This window comes from Lynx canadensis, chromosome C1 (genome assembly GCF_007474595.2).
Source record: "Lynx canadensis isolate LIC74 chromosome C1, mLynCan4.pri.v2, whole genome shotgun sequence".
In the NCBI taxonomy this organism is placed as follows: domain Eukaryota; kingdom Metazoa; phylum Chordata; class Mammalia; order Carnivora; family Felidae; genus Lynx; species Lynx canadensis.
The window spans coordinates 41,888,463-41,910,225 of record NC_044310.1 but is presented as its reverse complement, the minus strand read 5'-3'; the positions used below and the strand labels follow the sequence as shown (position 1 = coordinate 41,910,225).

Here is a 21,763-nt window from a genome sequence, read left to right as displayed (position 1 = left end):
GTACCATACTGTCTTGATGATAACAGCTTTGTAATATAGCTTGAAGTCTGTAATTGTGATGCCTCCAGCTTTGGTTTTCTTTTTCAACAGGACTTTGGCCATTTAGGGCCTTTTGTTGGTTCCATACAAATTTTAGAATTGTTTGTTCTAGCTCTGTGAAGAATGCTGATGTTATTTTGATAGGGATTGCATCGAATGTGTAGATTGCTTTGGGTAGTATTGACATTTTAACAATATTCTTTTGATCCATGAGCATGGAATGTTTTTCCATTTCTTTGTGTCATCTTCAGTTTCTTCCATAAGCTTTCTATTGTTTTCATCATACATATCTTTTACCTCTTTGGTTAGGTATATTCCTAGGTATTTTATGGGTTTTGGTGCAATTGTAAATGGGATCGATTCCTTGATTTCTCTTTTTTTGCTGCTTCATTATTGGTGTATAGAAATGCAACTGATTTCTGTTAATTGATTTTATATCCTGCCACTTTGCTGAATTCATGTATCAGTTTTAGCAGTTTTTTGGTGGAGTCTTTCTGGTTTTCCATGTAGAGTATCATGTCATCTGCAGAGAGTGAAAGTTGACTTCTTCCTTGCTGATTTGGATACCTTTTATTTCTTTTTGTTGTCTGATTGCTGAGGCTAGGATTTCCAGCACTATGTTGAACAACAGTGGTGAGAGTGGACATCCCTGTCGTGTTCCTGACCTTAGGGGGAAAGCTCTCAGTTTTTCCCCATTGAGGATGATATTAGCTGTGAGTCTTTCGTATATGGCCTTTATGATGTTGAGGTATGTTCCTTCTATCCCTACTTTCTTGAGGGTTTTTATCAAGAAAGGATGCTGTATTTTGTTCAGATTGCTGCTTTTCTTAAACCTCGTGAACCTCTGCTAGCTTCAAGCTTTTTGTTTTGCAGCTTCCTCACCTCAGCCTTCATAGAATTGAAGAGAATTAGAAACTTGCTCTGGATTAGGCTTTGGCTTAAGCGAATGTTGTGGCTGGTTTGATCTATTCAGACCCACTTATACTTTCTCCATGTCATTAATAAGGCTGTTGTTTCACTCTCTTATTCGTGTGTTCACTGGAGTACCACTTTTAATTTCCTTCAAGAACTTTTCCTTTGTATTCACAACTTGGCTGTTTGGTGCAAGAGCCTAGCGCTCAGCCTGTCTTGACTTCTGACATGCCTTCCTTACAAGCTTTATTATTTCTAGCTTTTGAGTTAAAGTGAGAGACATGTGATACTTGTTTTCATTTGAACACTTAGAGGCCATAATAAGGTTATTGACTGGTCTAATTTCAGTAGCATGTTGTCTCAGAAAATGGAGAGCCCTAAGGAGAGGGAGAGAGGTGGGGGAAATGGGTGGTCAGTGGAGCATCCAGAACACACACAAAATTTATTAAGTTTGTCATCTTATGTGGGTACAGTTTATGGCACCCCAAGACGATTACAATGGTAGCATCAAAGGTCACTGAACATAGGTAATCATAACATATAATAATGAAAAAGTTTGAAATGTTGTGAGATTGATGGGGGGTGGGAGGGAGGGGAAGGTGGGTGATGGGTATTAAGGAGGGCACCTTTTGGGATGAGCACTGGGTGTTGTATGGAAACCAATCTGACAATAAATTTCATGTATTGAAAAAAAATAAAAGTAAAAAACAAAAAAACAAAGATAGGAACAAAAAGAAAAAAAAAAAGAAATGTCATGAGAATTACCAAAATGTGACACAGACATGAAGTGAGCAAGTGCTGTTGGAGAAAAGGTGCTTGATAGACTTGCTCAGTGTAGGGTTGCCACAGAAGTTCATTTTGTGAAAATCACAGTATCTGCAAAGGGCAGTAAAGCAAAGTGTAATAAAATGAGGTATGCCTGTATTCAGCTTGCAAACACAGATGCTACATTTGTTTTTCAAAAGTTGAATATTAGTTTAAATCATTACAGTAAATTACTCCTTTGTTCCTATTACTGTATTAACTCTTGGGGATGAGTCTAGAGGAGATAGAAAAGAAAAACGATTACTCTTTTTATTTTTTTTAATTGGTATTTGAATTTTTTTTTTAATCTTTATTTATTTTTGAGAGAGAGAGACAGACAGACAGAGTGCAAGCGGGGGAGGAACAGAGAGAGAGGGAGACACAGAATCCGAAGCAGGCTCCAGGCTCCGAGCTGTCAGCACAGAGCCTGACACAGGGCTCGAACCCACAAGCTGTGAGTTCATGACCTGACCCGAAGTCGGATGCTTAACTGACTGAGCCCCCCAGGTGCCCTGGAAAAAGAGTACTCTTAAGAATATTTGGTCTTGGGGCGCCTGGGTGGATCAGTCGGTTAAGCGGCCGACTTCGGCTCAGGTCATGATCTCGCGGTCCGTGAGTTTGAGCCCCGCGTCGGGCTCTGTGCTGACAGCTCAGAGCCTGGAGCCTGTTTCAGGTTCTGTGTCTCCCTCTCTCTGACCCTCCCCCGTTCATGCTCTGCCTCTCTCTGTCTCAAAAATAAATAAACGTTAAAAAAAAAAATTTAAAAAAAAAAAGAATATTTGGTCTTATGTGGAAAAATAATGTGAACATAAATGGAATACCTAGAAAATTAAATGGTTAGTACAAATTGGCAAGTGCTTTGGAGAACTGAGGAAATTAAGGAGAAGTCATTGAAGGCTGTGGTTGGGCAAAGCAGTTTATAGAAAAGATCTTGACCATGTATTTGAGGGAACTGCTAGGTTTGAATGGGTCAGGTACCTCGCATAACAAGATGAGTATTGATTTAACAGGTAGGAAAAACAAGCATTTTTTGGGAGCGAGCAGAATGTCTGCAGAAAACAATATTAAATAATTTGTAGAAGTAAATATATTTTGCAGATATTTCATAGAGGAATGATCATGTGAAATGTACATAGACCTATAAAAAATATTTTTCTGTTCTCCCTCTGCCCCTTCCTTCCCTAGTAATATTTACGATTTTAAAGTCAGAGAAGTTAACAAATAATGAAATTTAAAAAAATTTTTTTAATGTTTTGTTTATTTTTGAGAGAGAGCAAGTGAGTGAGCATGAGCAGGGCAGGGGCAGAGAGAGAGAGGGAGTCACAGAATCTGAAGCAGGCTACATGCTCTGAGCTGTCAGCACAGAGCTCGATGCGGGGCTCGAACCCACAGACCATGAGATCATGACGAGCCGAAGTCAGACGCTTAACTGACTGAGCCACCCAGGCACCCCACAAATAATGAAATTTTAAGTAAAGAGTTTAGGATAAAAAATTGATGACTTTTTCAGATTCTGTTTTCCTTACTTTTTTCCTTTTTCTTTTTTTAGATGAGTTATCACCACCCTTTTCTGAACAACACAACAGGGAGCAAATTTTAATTGGCTTGGAAAAGTTTATTCAAAAAGAATATGATGGTATGTCATATGTTAAAAATTGATTGTTTTTGTTATTATAGCCACCCAATCAGAGTTTCATTTATTTTAAAAGTGTTCATTGAATGTTATGGTTAGGTACTAAAACAGGTGCTGGGAATATAGTACCAATACAAAAGGTGAAACCTGCTTTCATAAAACTTATATTAAGAGGAGTAGACAGAGTCAACTAACAAACAGGTATACAATTTAATATCAGGAAATAATAAATGCTATTGAAGTACAGGAGTTGAAAGGATAGTGATGGAGTAGTTCTCTCTACTATTATGGTAGTTCTCTGATAAAGTCACATTTGAAGAGAGCCATGAATAATATGAGGGAGCAAGTTATATGAATGTCTAAGGAGAGAACATTCTAGAGAGAAAGAGTAGCAAGTACAAATACTCCAAGGTTGAATTATGTTTGGTATGCTTGAAGGCCATGCAGGAAGTCAGTGTGTCTGGAGTGGAGTTGTGAGGTAGACTGTAATAGAAACATGAGGTCTGAGACGTAGTCTAGAGATTGAGTCATTAGGGCCTTATAGATGTTGGTAGAAGGACTTTGAATTTTGAGTGTCTAATGAGAAGCTTCTGGAAGGTTTTAACACTTAAGTGGTATGATCTGAGAGAATAGAGTATGGGTCCATAAGAATAGAAGCAAGTGGAACATTTAAAAAGCTGTTGTATACATTCAGATGAGACATAATAACATCTGAAAGAGTCAATGAAAGGGGGTCAAATTTAGGACATATTTTGAATGTAGAACTAATAAGATTTGCTGAAGCCTTACATGTTAGATATGAAGGAAAAAAAAGGTGTCAAGGACAGTTTCAAAGCTTTTACCTGAGTAGTTGGGTGGTACTGTTTAACTGAGATGGCAAAAATAGTAGAAGGAATAGGTTTTGGGCATTGGGATGAAGAATCGAGAGTTTTGTGGCCAAATATTTTAGGAAATGATAAAGAGTTGATTTATAATGGAATGAATGTATATTATGAAAGATCTGTTATATAAGATTACATTTTCCATTATATTTGCTAGTATATACAGTCCTGATCAAATCTAAGTCTATTATATTTAGCTTATGCACATTTTTATTTGCTGATGAACATAGCTTCTTTCACGTCCCTCAGTTGCCATTGAAATTTCAAGTTGGACATCAGAACTGAATTGGAGGATTAGGTTTTGAAAATGTAGAATTTGTTTTTTAACTGTGTAATCTACAGGAATTAATATGGAAAGAAATCCAATCCAGTTAAGGTACAGCTTGTTTGAAGTGGTAGCTGTTACTGACTGACACTAAATATGAAAGGATGATCCCATCATAATTTATATCAAATGGATTAAGCACTCACTTTGGGAGGAGAATTAATTCTATGTACTTAGGTGATATTTGTAAAACTACTTGAATTGTGCCCTGAAAAAACTAGTTTACTAATTTCTAGGAGATAAATCTCTAAATATTAAACTTTACTATTAGTAGTGTTGTGGAGAATGAAGAAAAGTGGATGAATTTATGAGTTAGTTACATTGAAAGCAGCTAATGGACTTGGTGATTGTTTGGATGTAGAAGCTGAGAGAGAGTGGTGTTAAGAATAACGCATATATTTCTGATGTGGGCAATTGGGTAGATAAAAATACTATTTGCTGAGAATAGGGATTATAGGAGCAATAGTAGGTTTGAGGTAAAGTTGAAGGTTTAGTTTTGACTTGTTGAATTTATGATGTCTGTAGAAAAATGTAAACAGCAGTTAGAAACATGGGTTGTGGGAACTTGGGCAAAAAATCTGGGCTTCAGATGAATGTTTTGGAATTTCTCAGTATATCTGGCAACGGAAGGTAATTTAAGCTGTCAAAGTGGACAAGAGCATCTTGTGTTAGTCCATTAGTAGGTAATAAAAGACTTCTCTTTCCTACGAATTATAAAACTTTTGACTTTTGTTTTCCTTTACTTAGAAAAGGCCAGATTGTGCTTATTTGGCTCTTCTAAGAATGGATTTGGATTTCGTGATAGTGATCTGGATATTTGTATGACCCTGGAAGGCCATGAAAATGCAGAGGTAAGAGCTAGTGTCTGGAAAGGGATGTGGAAGTTTATTTTTTCCAGTGGTGAATATATTTGAAATTATGTATGTAGTATTGATAAAAATATATGGTACCATTCTTTGTGTAAATATATCAGCAATTGTAGTATTTGAAATGTAAAAGCATTTAGCACTATCATTTTAGAAGACATTCAAATCTCTAAGTAAATTTACTGTTTCAATAATTTTATATCATGAAAACAATGTCACTGAGTTAAAAGTGCTTTGTATTGAATTTTTGGGAAAAGTTAATATACCATAGAGTTGTAGTTTTTTCCATTAGAACCAATGGGAAGCTGGTGCTACACTACGAGTGAACATTGATCTCACTTTCTCTGTCTTTTCATATCTCTTCCGTTAAGTGATATCTTTGTATCACTAAAGATAGAAAATAAAGGTGGGCATCTAATTTATAAGTAGGTTGTATTGTACAAGTTATTTAGAATTTGTGAGCAATTAGAAGGCATTTTTTTCCATAAAGCATTATTATAAATGTTGCATTCTAGGATAGCTTTTAGTAAAGAAACTCATTTTGGGTGGGAAGGGGAACTAACAGTTATTGAGGCCTCATTTCATTCTTACAACCATCTTCGAGGTAGATAATTTCCCCCATTTTACAGATGAGGAAACTGAGGCTTTGAGAGATATACTGACTTGCCCAAGTTCACACAGCTAGTAAATGTTCGAGCCGGGATTCGTACCCAGGTCTGTCTGACTCCACAGTTCATGCTCTTTCCATTGTATCTCACTGCTTCTCTGTAATTTATTTAACCCATAATGTAGCTGAAATTTAGTACTAATAGTACTGTAGAACCTAATCACTACTTTTGGAATTTCACTGTGAGATGCCAGGAGCAGACCTTCCCCCAGAGCAGTCTCAGCAGTGAGAGTGGGTACTTGTGCTTTCTTTCTTCGTGTATCAGCCTTCAGTAGTGGGAACAAGATTGTCCAAGCTCCACTAAAGAAAGGGACTGATTGGACAGGGAAGTATCCCAGGCCTTCCTAGCAGCCACTAAAAAGGAGGGGATCCCTATAGTTGCTCATTCCTTTAGGAACATAGCTGTTGGAATTTATGTTTCAAGATCAGGGACTGCTTGCAAGATTGGGGTGTGGCCAAGCTTCTGGCATCTGTAGTGGTGTCAGTATAGAGTGTTATTATAAAAGAATTCAGAATCGTGTACTGTGGGTTTCTGAACATTTTTTCAAAAGGTGGCTTTTAAATTGTTAGAATCAGAGTAAAGATGGCAGAGTAAACATGTCTGGTTGATCCTTATTTCTGGCCCTAAGAAACTGCTTCTAGTATTAACATCTTATTCTTTTTTTTCCTTTTAATTAGTTAATTCTTTCTGGGAGAGAGAGAGAGCGTGCATTTGTGTGCACGTGAGTAGGGGAGGGGCAGGAAGGAAAGGGAGAGAGAGATTCTTAAGCAGGCTCCATGCCCAGTGCAGAGGCTGATGCAGGGCTCTGTCTCATGACTGTGAGATCATGACCTGAGCTGAAATCAGAAGTTGATGCTTAACCAGTTGAGCCACCCAGGCGCCCCTTAATATCTTATTCTTTAAAAAATGGAAAAGTTGTAAATGTTTTAGTTCTCCTTAACTAACTTCTGCTCGGTGCCATCTACTTGGAAATAGGCTTCCCCTCTCCATTTTGAAGAGCAAGAATTGAGGGAGTAGGAAATGATTTTACCCAGGGAAGAGATTAGGGTTTAGATACCTTCTATGTAAAATTTAATAGTCAGACTCTAGTCACTAAGGGTTTGTCTGTTATATATATAATCTGTGCCATTAACATTGGAAAGTTGAAACAATAAAAAAGATTAAATTTGCTTCTAGATGAGCCATAGTTGAAACTTATAATTTAGCATAAATTGTATCCTTACATAATAAAGAGAAAAATTATCTCTTATTTTATTATGTGTTAATTAGTAACTAAAGGTTCCCTTGAAATCCTCAGGTTAAGTTGTAATAGCTTCTGGTCTCTTATAGCTAAAAAGAGCATGTTAGGGATATACAAAAGTGATTTTAGTAGAAAGTGTGGGCACTGATGTATATACCATTCAACTTAATCCATTTAATTTATAATGCCATTATCTCCCTATTCCTTGTATCACGGTTATTGTCACATTTCAACTCTGCTGTCTCTGGTTTAAAAAAAATCAATATATTTCAATTTGTGGGGGTAAGAATTTTCTTGAAAAAGTAGATTGTGTAATAATTGGATTACTTTTCTTTTCCTCATCAACATAGTAATAATAATAATAATAATAATAGCTCACAGACTTAAAGTGCTTATTTTGTGCCAAGCATGCTGCTGAATGCTTTCATACATGTCTCGTGTAATTCTTCCAACTACTTGGTAGGGTAGACATTTATCATTATCTTGATTTTATAGTATTAGGCTCCGAGGGTTAAGGATTCACAGTCACACAGCTAGTTAATACTTAGTTGAAGATTGTTTGTCTAAATTCAGAGCCTATGTTCTTAATCACTGTACTGTTTTACCTTCACCATATCCATCCTTAGTTACATATTCACATATTTGAAAATAGTATTCTCTTGTCTTTGTGCTTCTCACACTTTAATGTGGATGTGAATTACCTGGGAATCTTGTTAAAATGCAGATTATGATTCACTAGATTGGGGCGGGGCCTGAGATTCTGTCTTTCTGTCAAGTTTCCAGACGATGCTGATACTGCAGGTCTATAGACCACATACTTTGAGTAGCAAGGGTATATTTGTATACCCTTATACATATATAAGTAGAGCTTATAGCTAGCTGGAGATTTGAAATGCTAGTATTAAATGCCTCATTACAGTAGAATTTGCACAAGGCCAAATTGAGTTAGACAAACTTTATTATTTGTTTCTTTTGTTTTTTAGAAATTAAACTGTAAGGAAATAATTGAAAATTTGGCAAAAATTCTTAAGAGACATCCAGGTATGAATTTAAATTATAGCTTTAAAACAACAAAATATTTTTTAGCTTTATGAAAATTATTTAACATAATGAAATTTTTGTGTTTGTTTGTCTTAAATCAGGTTTAAGAAACATTTTGCCTATAACTACTGCCAAAGTGCCTATAGTAAAATTTGAACATAGACGAAGTGGTTTAGAAGGTGATATCAGTTTATATAATACATTGGTGAGTTTCTCTTTCTGTATAGACCCAGGTATTTGTTATTTTAAAAGTTTACAGATCACTGACCATTTATGTTTAGATGTTTCAAATGTATTTTAAGACAAAAATATTTTTATGAATCATCTTGATATTTCCTTCACATTGAAGATTAGTTTTTGATTCATTTATAGGTATTTTAAGTTTTACAATTATATATTTTATTTGGATTGTATTATATCTTTTTATCTGATTTCTGAGTTTAATTTTAATAAATTTGAAATGCTTTCCAATATGTAATTATTTTTCAGGCTCAACATAACACAAGAATGCTAGCTACTTATGCAGCTATTGATCCTAGAGTACAATACTTGGGATATACTATGAAAGTGTTTGCAAAGGTATTTATTAAATAGTTAATGATCTGCTTTGTTATAATACTCAATGATAGTTGATATATATGGATGTCAGACTTGTGGCAAATATCTTCTCAGTTTTACTTGGCTGAGCTTTTATTTTATTATTATTTTTAATGTGTACTTGTTTTTAAAGCTTATTTTTTTATTTTGTGTAAGAGAGTGTGAGTGAGTGGGGGAGGGGCAGAGAGAGGGAGAGAGAGAATCCCAAACAGGCTCCATGGTGTCCGTGTAATGCAGAGCCCAATGTGGGGCTCAGTTCCACAAACCATGAATTCATGACCTGAGCCAAAATCAAGAGGTGGATGCTTAACCAACTGAGCACCCAGATGCCCCTGTTTATTTGTTTTGAGAGAGAGAGAGAGAGAGGGCATGTGCACGTGCTGACACTTGTGTGTAGCAAGGTAGGGACAGAGAAGAAGAGAGAATCCCAAACAGGCTCCACACTGTCAGCACAGAGCCAGATGCAGGGCTCGAATTCATGACTGAGATCATGACCTAAGCCGAAATCAAGAGTTGGATGCCCAACCAACAGAGCCACTCAGGTGCCTCATTATTTATCTGAGCTTTTAAAGGGAAGCACTCTATTAAATGGTTTAAATTTATACCTGTTAGGGTAGGGTGAGTCTTCTTAGTTTTTTCCTGTGTGTGCTCTATTCCTATGTGCAATACTTTCGTAAATTTCTCAGTGGAGTGAAGATTTTCAGCCCCAGGTCTGGGAGTTGGCATATCATACTGAGTTAGGTAAGAATCTCTGAGTTAGGAAATCTGAGATTTGGGTCTAGTCATAAATTTTTCTAAGAAAACAAAACAATAAAATGTTGTGTTTCTTCTGTTATAACACTTATAAACTGAATTCTGTTTTCTTGTTTTTCACTAAGTGTGTAAACTCTATGAAGATGGAGACCTGTATCCCCAGTTTAGTGTACCTGCTTTGTGGTAGCTATTCAGTAAACAGTTAATTTTGTGAATGTGTTTGTGGAAAACTTCTAGTAGTGGAGTGAGTTGGTCACTTTTTCATTTAGTAAAATCTACTCTTCCAGCAGGAAGACATATTTGTTTAGATATTCCTTTAGCATGTCTGTGGACAGAGGTCATCTTAGAAAAGAATGATGGAGTGCCTGGGTGGCTTAGTTAAGCATCTGACTTCAGCTCAGGTCACGATCTCACAGTTTGTGGGTTTGAGCCCCACATCGGGCTCTGTGCAGATAGTTCAGAGCCTGGAGTCTGCTTCAGATTCTGTGTCTCCCTCTCTCTCTGCCCCTCCTCTGCTGGCACTCTTTCTCTCTCAAAAATAAATAAACATTTAAAACAATTTTAAAAAAAGAAAAGAATGGCATTCAGACACATTCTCAAATCGTATTTGATATGGCTACTTTTGGATTCACCTCACAGAATAATTTTAGCATGACCATTTGCAACTACGTGGATGGAACTGGAGGGTATTATGCTAAGTGAAATTAGTCAGAGAAAGACAAAAATCATATGACTTCAATCATATGAGGACTTTAAGAGACAAAATAGATGAACATAAGGGAAGGGAAACAAAAATATAAAAACAGGGAGGGACAAAACAGAAGAGACTCATAAATATGGAGAACAAACTGAGGGTTAACGGGAGAGGTTGTGGGAGGGGGGGGATGGGCTAAATGGGTAAGGGGCACTAAGGAATCTACTCCTGAAGTCATTGTTGCACTATATGCTAAATAACTTGGATGTAAATTTTAAAAAATAAAAAATAAAACAAGTTAAAATTAAAAAAAAGTAATCTTAGCATGATGGGTCTGTACTCTTGTGGAGTTGTGGCAGTGAAACTTAAAAGTGTTTCATATCAGAAATCATTCCTCTCCCTTTATATGTCAGCTAAAGTCTTAGTGGAAGTCTCTGAGGATTCTTTCATGATATTTTTCAATTAAAAATTTTGTTTTGAATAGTCAACTTATTCATGTGGTTTTGAATTTAAAAGGTCTAAAGGGATTTCTGCTGGAAAATCTCTTGTCCACACCTGTCTCCTAGCTAACCAGTGCTTCTTGCTGGAGGCAACTGGTGTTAAAAAGTTCCTCTGTGCCTTCCCAGAAATATGTCAGTATAAGCAAATACATAAATTTCTTATCTCCTTTTTATTACAGGTATAAATATACTGAAAACATTGTTTTGTATTTTGCTTTCCCCACTGAATAATAGATAGAAATTATTTTCTATTAGTATACTAGAGCTTTTTTGTTCCTTTTTTTCTTCCTTGTTCTTTTTTAATGGTGACACCCTGTTCCATAGTGTAGTCATCAGTTTTTTAAAACCTGTGCCCCACTGATGAGTCTTGTTTCTATTTTTTTGCTGTTAAAATAGTGCTATAATAAAAAAAAATTTAAGTTATTTCACATGTTTTTTGGTGTTTTTGCAGGATAAATCCTTAGAACAGAATTGCTAGGTTAAGTAAGATATACTTTTGTAATTTTGATATTGCCAAATTATTCTTCATAGATTTTATGCTAATTTATACTGCCATCTGTAATGTACAAGAGTGCCTGTTTGCCCATCCTCATAATAGTTTGTTGTTAGCTTTTGGATATTTGACATTTTGACGGGTTAAAAAAATAGTGTCTTCATGTAGTCAGTTCTTCTGCATGGAATAAGATTCTGAAGTTTTATTTTCAATAATATTTCTGTTTCTTTAGCGATGTGACATTGGAGATGCTTCCAGGGGAAGTTTATCTTCATATGCTTATATCCTTATGGTGCTGTACTTTCTGCAGCAGAGAAAACCACCTGTTATCCCAGTTCTACAAGAGGTAGGTTTTTAAAGTGTAAAGGAGTTTCTTGTGAAAATTGATCTACACATAGTAGATCTTGTGTAGTTTATGAGATCATGAAGGAATTTTTCCAGCATGGACAATTCTGAGTTTTCTTCTTCCTTTAATGTTGTAATCATATAATGAACTTTTTTGCAAAATTCATTATGGGAGAATATAGACTACCAAAAGAATAATAGATGAACAGAACTATTAAATATCTTTTGCAACAGTTTTATATTTCACAGTATTAGAGTATTGCAGATGATTATGAAAGTCTTGTAGCCATCGATGAACTCATACATTATATCATCTCAGATGCAAATATAAAGTTTCTTCTCTCCATAGTATTCTCCCTTCCCCTGCCTGGCAATGAGGTTTGGTATATTCTTGTGTATACTTTGGTCAACTTTGTGAATTTTTGTTGAGAGAAAACCCAAGGAAATTCTTCCTCATATCTGTAAGGGTATGTTAATTGCAGTAAGTGTAAGAGTGTACATCAGAAGTGAATTACTGGGACCTTATGAAGATAAAAAGCGTCTGCACAGCAAAGGAAACAACCAACAAAACTAAAAGGCAACCAACGGAATGGGAAAAGATATTTGCAAATGACATATCGGACAAAGGGCTAGTATCTAAAATCTATAAAGAGCTCACCAAACTCCACACCCGAAAAACAAATAACCCAGTGAAGAAATGGGCAGAAAACATGAATAGACACTTCTCTAAAGAAGACATCCAGATGACCAACAGGCACATGAAAAGATGTTCAGCGTCGCTCCTTATCAGGGAAATACAAATCAAAACCACACTCAGGTATCACCTCACGCCAGTCAGAGTGGCCAAAATGAACAAATCAGGAGACTATAGATGCTGGAGAGGATGTGGAGAAACGGGAACCCTCTTGCACTGTTGGTGGGAATGCAAATTGGTGCAGCCGCTCTGGAAAGCAGTGTGGAGGTTCCTCAGAAAATTAAAAATAGACCTACCCTATGACCCAGCAATAGCACTGCTAGGAATTTACCCAAGGGATACAGGAGTACTGATGCATAGGGGCACTTGTACCCCAATGTTCATAGCAGCACTCTCAACAATAGCCAAATTATGGAAAGAGCCTAAATGTCCATCAACTGATGAATGGATAAAGAAATTGTGGTTTGTATACACAATGGAATACTACGTAGCAATGAGAAAAAATGAAATATGGCCTTTTGTAGCAACGTGGATGGAACTGGAGAGTGTGATGCTAAGTGAAATAAGCCATACAGAGAAAGACAGATACCATATGGTTTCACTCTTATGTGGATCCTGAGAAACTCAACAGGAACCCATGGGGGAGGGGAAGGAAAAAAAAAAAAAAGACGTTAGAGTGGGAGAGAGCCAAAGCATAAGAGACTGTTAAAAACTGAGAACAAACTGAGGGTTGATGGGGGGTGGGAGGGAGGGGAGGGTGGATGATGGGTATTGAGGAGGGCACCTTTTGGGATGAGCACTGGGTGTTGTATGGAAACCAATTTGTCAATAAATTTCATATATATATATATAAAAAAAAAGAGTGTACATCAGAAGAAACAGATTGTACTCCTTTTCATTCAGATTTGGTGACTTAAGGATTCTGTTTTTGTAGCCAATTTATACTCTGTTATAGATTTAAGGGATTTCTTAATCATCTGTCTTTTCCTCCTCATTCTTGGCACAATGTGTATTTGCAAGCATTAGGGAGAATCCAGTTCTAATTTCTTAGGAAAGTGTTTATTTTCACATAAAGAGAAGAATCAGTTAGAATTGCTTGGCAGTTCACATATTCTGACTTCACATAAACCGATAGTCATGGCAGAAAAGAAAATCACACAATAAGCAAGCCAAATGGTGAATGTCAGATAGCCCTAGTAAATTTTAAAAAGTTCTAATGAATGTCATGTGCTTATAGCAGCATTTCCTTGCCCCTTTTTAAGATAACAATGGAAAGGAATCAAAAATTTCAAATATCCTTTCTTGGCAGAAAATTTTAAGTTGCTGAATTTATGTTGAATGATGGGGTTATTGACAAGGTTGTTCACAGTAGGATACTTAAAATTTATCATGAATTAATGAGGCCTGACAAGGCCAGGATCATTCTCTGTATTAGTCCATTGTTAACGGCTTTAAATTTGGGGATCTTAAATGCATTATTGCCCAGGAATACCATAGCAGCCATTTACTATGATTTGCTATGACTTCGACAGAATACCATGACTAAAATGGAACACAAAATTTGTTTTCATGGTGGTTTGTCTATGTTTTGTAATTACATTACCCATGAATGAGATACCACTAAGGTAGCACTATATAATGGAAAGAGCAGGCGCATGATTTTGGAGCCAGAGATACCTGATCTGAATCCTAATTCTGACATTGTGGCTTTCAAAAAGTTGCCTAACGGCCACTAGTCTGAGTTTCATCAACAGTAATAATGTAGTAGTATTATTTCAGTATTGATATAAGGTACAGAGAAATCGGATGCTTTTGCATATAGTAGGTGCTAAATGGTGCATGTTTTATTATCATCATCATCATTAGCATATTTTTAAATATTATTACTGGGAAAATGTAGGCAGGACTATAGTAGCCAACTTCAAGAACTCTCCCATTATCTGCATAACAGTGCTTGCTGAAATGAGAGGCAGTCCATGGAATGTTTTCCATCACAATGGGCTCTGATTGTGGGGGGCTTTGTGATACATATGAACTGATGATATATGGATTTTGCTTCTGGCATTTTTGCTTGTCATATGGGACCCCATTGTCCATTCTTGGCATCATTTAAGTATTGGTCATTGGCATCGATCAACTTTTAAGGGTAAGGATATGTTTAATGAAGATGATGATCTTTGACTCCATTTGTAATTGAACCTAGACTTGAAGTGACTGGGTATAAGTAATGTTCTACTAAGTGTATTTTTCATGGTTAACAGTACAAAGTTATGTAGGTCAAAAGGAGCTTTCCTAAGAGAATGGTTTTGCTGTATTCTAGAAAATCATCGTAAGTAAAGTACATTTTCATATAAAAATGCTAAAAAAGAATTAGGGAGTGTTTTCACACTTGATACTATGAACCACTATGTTTTCTTAGCTTATATCAGCTTAAAAATTGCCATTGAATGGATGAATCTTGAGGGCAGTATGTTAAGTAAGATAAAACAGTCGGAGAAATATTGTGTGATTCCACTTAAGTGAGGTAGTCAAATCCAAAGAGATGGAAAGTGGAATGGTGGTTTTCAGGGGCTAGGAGAGAGAGGAAGAGGGAATTATTGTTTAATAGTTTCAGTGTTTCGTTTCTTTTCAGTGTTTCATGAAAAGAATTCTGTGGGTGGATGATGGTGATGGTGTACAACAATGTGAGTGTGCTTAATGCCACTGAACTGTACACTTATAAAATTTATATCATAATCATTTGTTGTGTGTATTTGTTATGTGTACACATAACATATCATTATGTTATGTGTAAAAAAATTGCAATTTAAATATAGCAGTAGAGGGGCACCTGGGTGGCTCAGTTGGTTAAGCATCCGACTTTGGCTCAGGTCATGATCTCATGGCTGGTGAGTTTGAATCCCCACGTCGGGCTCTGTGCTGGCAGCTCGGAGCCTGGAACCTGCTTTGGAATCTGTGTCTCCCTCTTTCTCTGCCCCTTCCCTGCTCGTTCGTTCTCTCTCTCTCTCTCTCTCTCTCTCTCTCTCAAACAAAAATTAAATATAGCAGTAGATAGTAAAATACTACAATTAAATATAAAAGTAAATATGGAAAACATACAGGGTCACTCCTTGTACAAATATGATTGAGATGTGTCATGAAGTTTTAGAGGGAGTACTGAGTGCTTGAATAGAAAATGATGGTGTTGAGAGAGAGAAAGAGAAGAGAGAAATGGAAAGAGTAAGTGTGTGCGTGTGTAAGAGAAAGGGAGGATAGAATTAATGCTTTTTCTAAGGGCTGAAAGAGTGGAAAGTTAGAAAATGAAATATGAGAGCTCATAAAAAAAATTGGCAAATCAGTGATTAAACACCTTCCAAGGCCCACCCCCCAGGGTCCACTTCCTGTGTTAATCAGCCAACATAGTTGAGTTTGGATCACGGTGGTTACTCAGAAATAAGAATTATATCAAAAAGAATCAAGGTCTAAAGTGGTAGCTTGTATTATTTTCCATGTAATATCTATAATAGTATCCATAAGGGTAAAATAATCTATAAGGGTAAAATATTACACTTTGGCTCCTTTGAAGCCTTCATTTCTTTTTTCAGGGCAAGATCCCATATCTTTTGTTTTAGATATCAATATCTGTAATTGCCAGGCTCTCCGTTGTTTGTTTTATGAAGTGTCAGAATTTATGGTAGATAAGTGGTAACTGTATTTAAGTTACATATAAATAAAAAGCAACTTATTAGCTTAAGTTTCTGGGAACTTGATCACTTTATGAACATGCTTTCAGAGTAAATATATTCATTCAACAAACATTTATCAAGTATTCTCTATATGACAGGCTGTGATGTAGTAGGAATTTTGGCTCCAGTGGAAAGTTAGTTTTTGCCTACAAGGAACATAAAGCTGAGAGTGAGATTAGATGGGCCAGACATGTTAATTTTGTAAATCACTGTACCATCTAAAATGGAAGGGGTGATGAGGGAGGACCACCTTATCTGATGGTTTTGGAGTATTTTCTGGTAAGCTCTGGGGACTCATTAGTGTACATGTGAGAAGTGAGATAAAGAAAAATGGGGTATGTTTCCTGTACTCAGGCTTCTATCAGAGTACCTCTGCTTTTTATCTGTTTTACCTATTAAGCTTCCAGGAAGGTTGCATTTTAGGAGAAGTTTTTACAGCTTAAGAGGAAAAGAAAAAAGGAAACAACTGACCTAATTAATCTAATCTCTCATTTTCATTGAGAATACCTAAGGGTTTAAGAGGATAATTGTCTTATCCGGAATCACTACTTGGCAGGACTAAGACTAGAAATGAAGTCTGCTGACTGTGAACCTATTGCAACTTTCTACTTTATTGCATCTTTTTTTTTAAAAAAAATCTCATGGGATACTTTTCTTCTAGTAAAGTAGCATTACTCACCGCCCCCTTCCTCTCCTTGGTCGGGACAGTGAATTATTATGCATAATTAATCATGAAGCTTTTGGGGGCACATGGGTGGCTCAGTCAGTTAAGTGTTGGACCCTTTGTTTCAGCTCAGGTCATGATCTCACAGTTTGTGAGTTCAAGCGCTGCATCAGGCTCTGTGCTGGCAGTGTGGAGCCTGTTTGGGATTCTCTGTCTCCCCCTCTCTCTCTCTGCCCCTCCCCTACTTGTGCTGTCTCTGTCTCAAAAATAAAATAAAGCCTTAAAAAAAACATGTTTAAAAAAAATATCAGGGGCACCTGGGTGGCTCAGTCAGTTGGGCGTCCGACTTAGGCTCAGGTCATGATCTTGTGGTTTGTGGGTTCAAACCCCACATTGGGCTCTGTGCTGACAGCTCAGAGCCTGGAGCCTGCTTCGGATTCTGTGTCTCCCTCTGTCTCTGTCCCTCCCCCACTCATGCTCCGTTTCTTTCTGTCTCAGAAATATATAAACATAAAAAAATTTTTTTTATCATGAAGATTTTACAATTTTTATGAAGATGTCAGGGAAATCTACCTAATTTTCTCTCTAAAGAAATCAATGCCCAGGGACTTTTCAGCTTCATCTGACACAGATAACTGATTAAAAGTACTGGACCCCTTCCCCAAAACAATCAGTTCCATTGATTTCTTTTGGGTGTACATATCAATAGGTATTATGTGTTTCTGCATCTATGATCCTTTGATGAAAATTCGGTTTTCATTGTTTTTTCTTTAGTTTTACTTCCTTATTTTTCGGCTGGATGTGTTTGGACAGGCCAAATAGATAACATCAAATGTGTCAATTTGGAGAGTCTCATGCTTTGACCTTCCAGATACATTTTATTCATTAATAACTTGGCATCAAATTATACTATCCTGACATGTTCCTTTTGGAAGAAGTATTTCAATGTGTCTTTTATAGCTACATTCTGAAATGATTTGAGAATACTTAGGCTTTTGGGTTGGATGACTTGAAATCTGATAATAAAATTGTTTTTGCAGATCTTTGATGGAAAACAGATTCCACAGCGAATGGTTGATGGATGGAATGCATTTTTCTTTGATAAAACAGAAGAGCTGGTAATTTTTTCGTAACCTTTGTGTTACAGAATGCTCACTGATACATGTTAGGATTTGAATAATTTAATAATTTTACTTGAGGTCCATATTTTGGGTAGGTATTGACATCTCTCTCTCTTTGTTCTCACTTACAGAAAAAGCGTTTACCTTCACTTGGAAAGAATACAGAAACGTTAGGAGAGCTTTGGTTGGGACTGCTTCGCTTCTATACTGAAGAGTTTGATTTCAAGGAATATGTAATTAGCATTCGGCAGAAAAAGCTGTTGACAACTTTTGAGAAGCAGTGGACATCCAAATGCATTGCAATTGAAGGTAATCATTTAACTGATATTACCTGAGGAACAAAATAAAACAAAACAAAAAGCTAGAGTTTCATTTGGGAAGGAAATTGAGGGGAGAACTAAAACACATTAGAATTGGAAGATTCTTCCTCTTTTAATCTATAATTTTTAAAAGAATAATTTGCTGATTTGAATGGTCTGAGTTATATAGTATTAGACTCTAGTTATGGCTCCTAAGTTTATGTTATAGTGAACATAATTTTTAATTAAAAAATAAATATTTCTTTTCTAGATCCTTTTGACTTGAATCATAACCTTGGTGCTGGAGTTTCTAGGAAAAGTAAGTTTGAAATATAGAAATCTCCTGTTTTTAAAGCTCTCTTATACATTAAGGTCTGCATCTTTATTATTTTCTTCTTTTTTCAATAGTGACCAATTTTATCATGAAGGCATTTATCAATGGAAGGAAACTTTTTGGTACCCCCTTTTATCCACTCATTGGCAGAGAAGCTGTAAGTTTACATAATTTGAATTCTGAATATTTTTTCTTATAAGAACTGTTCTTTGTAATACAGGAAGCCTTATCCTGTTTTCAAGTTGGTGTTAGGAGTAGGGGAAAGAGATGATTATAAGCTCCCTGTATTGTTTTTTTATTGCACTTGTCATAGTCCATAATGAGATACCTATTTGCTAAATGTTGTGTATTTGTTAATCTGTTAAATTTTGTCTCCCTCATTAGACTGTAGCTCCATGAAGACAGGTCTCTTCACCATCATACCTCTAGTACCTATCGTAGTGCCTGGCACATAGGATGCATCAGATAAGCATTTGTTGAATGAGTGAGGATAGATATTCAAGAGTCAGTATCCTTAAAGTTTGAATTTTTTTTTAAATGTGTTTTAAAAACACCTTTTTTAATGTTTATCTTTGAGCGAGCGAGAGAAGGAGAGAGAATGCTCGAATGGAGGAGGGGTGGAGAGAGAGGGAGATACAGAATCTGAAACAGGCTCCAGGCTCCAAGCTGTCAGCACAGAGCCTGATATGGGGCTTGAACTCATGAACCTATGATCTCATGACCTGAACCAAAGTTGGATGCTTAACCGACTGAGCCACCCAGGTGCCCCTTTAAATCCTGAATTTGAATTGTTGCCTACTGCCCCTCTTCCATCTCTAGAAGTCTTTTTTTTTAAATGTTTATATATTTATTTTGAGAGAGAGAGAACAGGGGAGGGACAGAGAGAGAAGGAGAGAGAGAGTGTCCTAAGCAGGCTCTGCCACTGTCAGTGCAGAGCCTAACTCAGGGCTCGATCTCACAAACCTTGAGATCATGACCTGAGCCGAAATCAGGGGTTGGGTGTTTAACTCACTGAGCTACCTAGGTGCCCCTTATCCCTTGAAATCTAAATGAAAATACAAACAGAGAGGACAGCACCAAAGAAATACTTTATTATTTGCTGAGGCTTCTGCCCTAATTTTGGTGTAGCCCTGGTAAGCTGAATTTGATGGCATGGAACTGAGAGGATTCCTTTTACCTGAACTGGGTGGCATAGTGTTTCCCATTCTTCTTGGTCTCATTCTGTTTTTTTGCTTGCTTTCTAATGGGAGGAGGTCTAAGTTTCACAGAAACTTCCAAGAGAAGCAATCTCAAGAGAGAATAAACTGTGTCTCTACTATTGCCTAATTAATATCCTCAATCTTGTTCAGTACAATTTCCACTCTCTTTTTTTGGGATGTAGGGTAAGAAAAGTAGAAAAGTCTAGAGCTTTATTCCCTTGGAGCATTTTTTTTCCTACCTTTTGGGGGGGTGATAATAATTATAATGGAGAGAAATAAAATAACAGTAAAATTTGAAATGACACAAAAGTTGTATAAGAACAAAAATGTCAAACAAACGGAAAATCCAACAATAATTTTACTAACATACTCATTAAAATAGCAATAAGTAAAGAGCACAGTCAGATCAGAACAAATCTGATGATGCACTTATAAAACATTTTACCTGAAAATTGTGGGAATTCCAATTATTAGTGTGTGTATATACATATATATACATGCATGTGTTCCATAGAACCCAGCAGTTTCATGTTGTCAGACTTTTTAGTAGAATATTAAATTAGAATACTTAGTAAACTGGAAATGTGCTAACTTTAGTCTATGAATATAAGATTTTAGTAACGCATAATAACTCAGTATGTTATAAGCAGTTCTAACAGATATCAGTCTTTGGTCTTGAATATCATTTGGTATAAAAACCAAATATCGGTTTGGGGCCTATCAGAAGTCTGGGCCTATGAGTTGGCTAACCATTTTTTGATCGAATTTTTCCTTTTTAAAAGTTAATATATAGTATTCTATGGCTTGTGTATTCTAGTCTGTTCTCCTTTGACAGGCATTTAGATTGTTTTCATTATATCAGTGTTACAACTGATGCTATTAAAAAATACCCTTGTTAAATAGTCTTTCATGTTTATACTTGCCATAGTAAAATTTATTCTTTCAATGCATATTTATTGAATTCCTACTTGTACTGATTTCTCTGCTATGTACTGACAAGGCTTATAAGTATACAAAATAGATGTGTTTCATTCTTACACTAATGAAAATGAAGACAAGTATATTTTCTATTCATCTTTTTCACTTACGTATTCCCACTTCAACTATTCTACACCATCAGGTCCTCTACTATACTGACCCATTTTCTCCCATTCTGTCAGCTATCTTCTGTCTTCATTTTTCTTCCTATTCAAGTTAGATTTCCTGGTCTGTTCTCTTGCATTTACTTTCTTTATTTTTCCTTTTTTTTTTTTTTAACTTAAATTTTAGTTAACATATAGTGCAAATGTTGGTTTCAGGAGTAGAATTTAGTGATTCATCACTTACATATGCTTATCACAACAAGTGCCCTCCTGAATATCCATCACCCATCTAGCCCATTTCTCACCCACCTTCCTCCATCAACCCTCAGTTTGTTCTTTATTATTAAGAGTCTCTTATGGTTTGTTTCCCTTTCTCCTCTTCCCCCCATTTTTATATGTTCATCTGTTCTGTTTCTTAAATTCCATGTATGGGTGAAATCATATGGTATTTGTCTTTCTCTGACTTATTTCACTTTGCATAATGCATTCTAGCTCCATCCACATTACATATGGCAAGTATTTCATTCATTTTGATGGCTGAGTAATATTCCATTGTATGTATGTATGTGTGTGTGTATACACACACACACACACCCCACATCTTTACCTATTCATCAGTTGATGGACATTTGGGCTTTCTCCATAGTTTGGCTATTGTTGACAGTGCTGTGCCATATACATTCATTAATTAAAAAAATTTGTTTTTTTATTTGAGAGAGCAAGAGAAAGCATGTGCAAGCAGGGGGGAGAGAGAGAATCTCAAGCAGGCTCCATGCTCAGGGAAGAGCCTGACACAGGGCTCAATCCCACAACCCTGGGATCATGACCTGAGCCAAAATCAAGAGTTGGACACT

At 36.3% G+C, this 21,763-nt stretch overlaps 1 protein-coding gene across 11 annotated transcripts in view; it reads left to right on the top strand.

The window, feature by feature from the left end:
• Positions 1-21,763, top strand: part of TUT4 (terminal uridylyl transferase 4) — a 137,057-nt gene that overhangs the window by 98,616 nt on the left and 16,678 nt on the right. For all 11 annotated transcript variants that reach the window (XM_030324613.1, XM_030324612.1, XM_030324607.1 and 8 more), the window contains 10 exons: positions 3,305-3,391; positions 5,342-5,445; positions 8,352-8,409; positions 8,511-8,614; positions 8,899-8,988; positions 11,679-11,792; positions 17,915-17,992; positions 18,127-18,304; positions 18,566-18,613; positions 18,703-18,785. In XM_030324613.1, the coding sequence (XP_030180473.1) occupies positions 3,305-3,391; positions 5,342-5,445; positions 8,352-8,409; positions 8,511-8,614; positions 8,899-8,988; positions 11,679-11,792; positions 17,915-17,992; positions 18,127-18,304; positions 18,566-18,613; positions 18,703-18,785 (944 nt within the window). The remainder of the gene's footprint in view (positions 1-3,304; positions 3,392-5,341; positions 5,446-8,351; positions 8,410-8,510; positions 8,615-8,898; positions 8,989-11,678; positions 11,793-17,914; positions 17,993-18,126; positions 18,305-18,565; positions 18,614-18,702; positions 18,786-21,763) is intronic.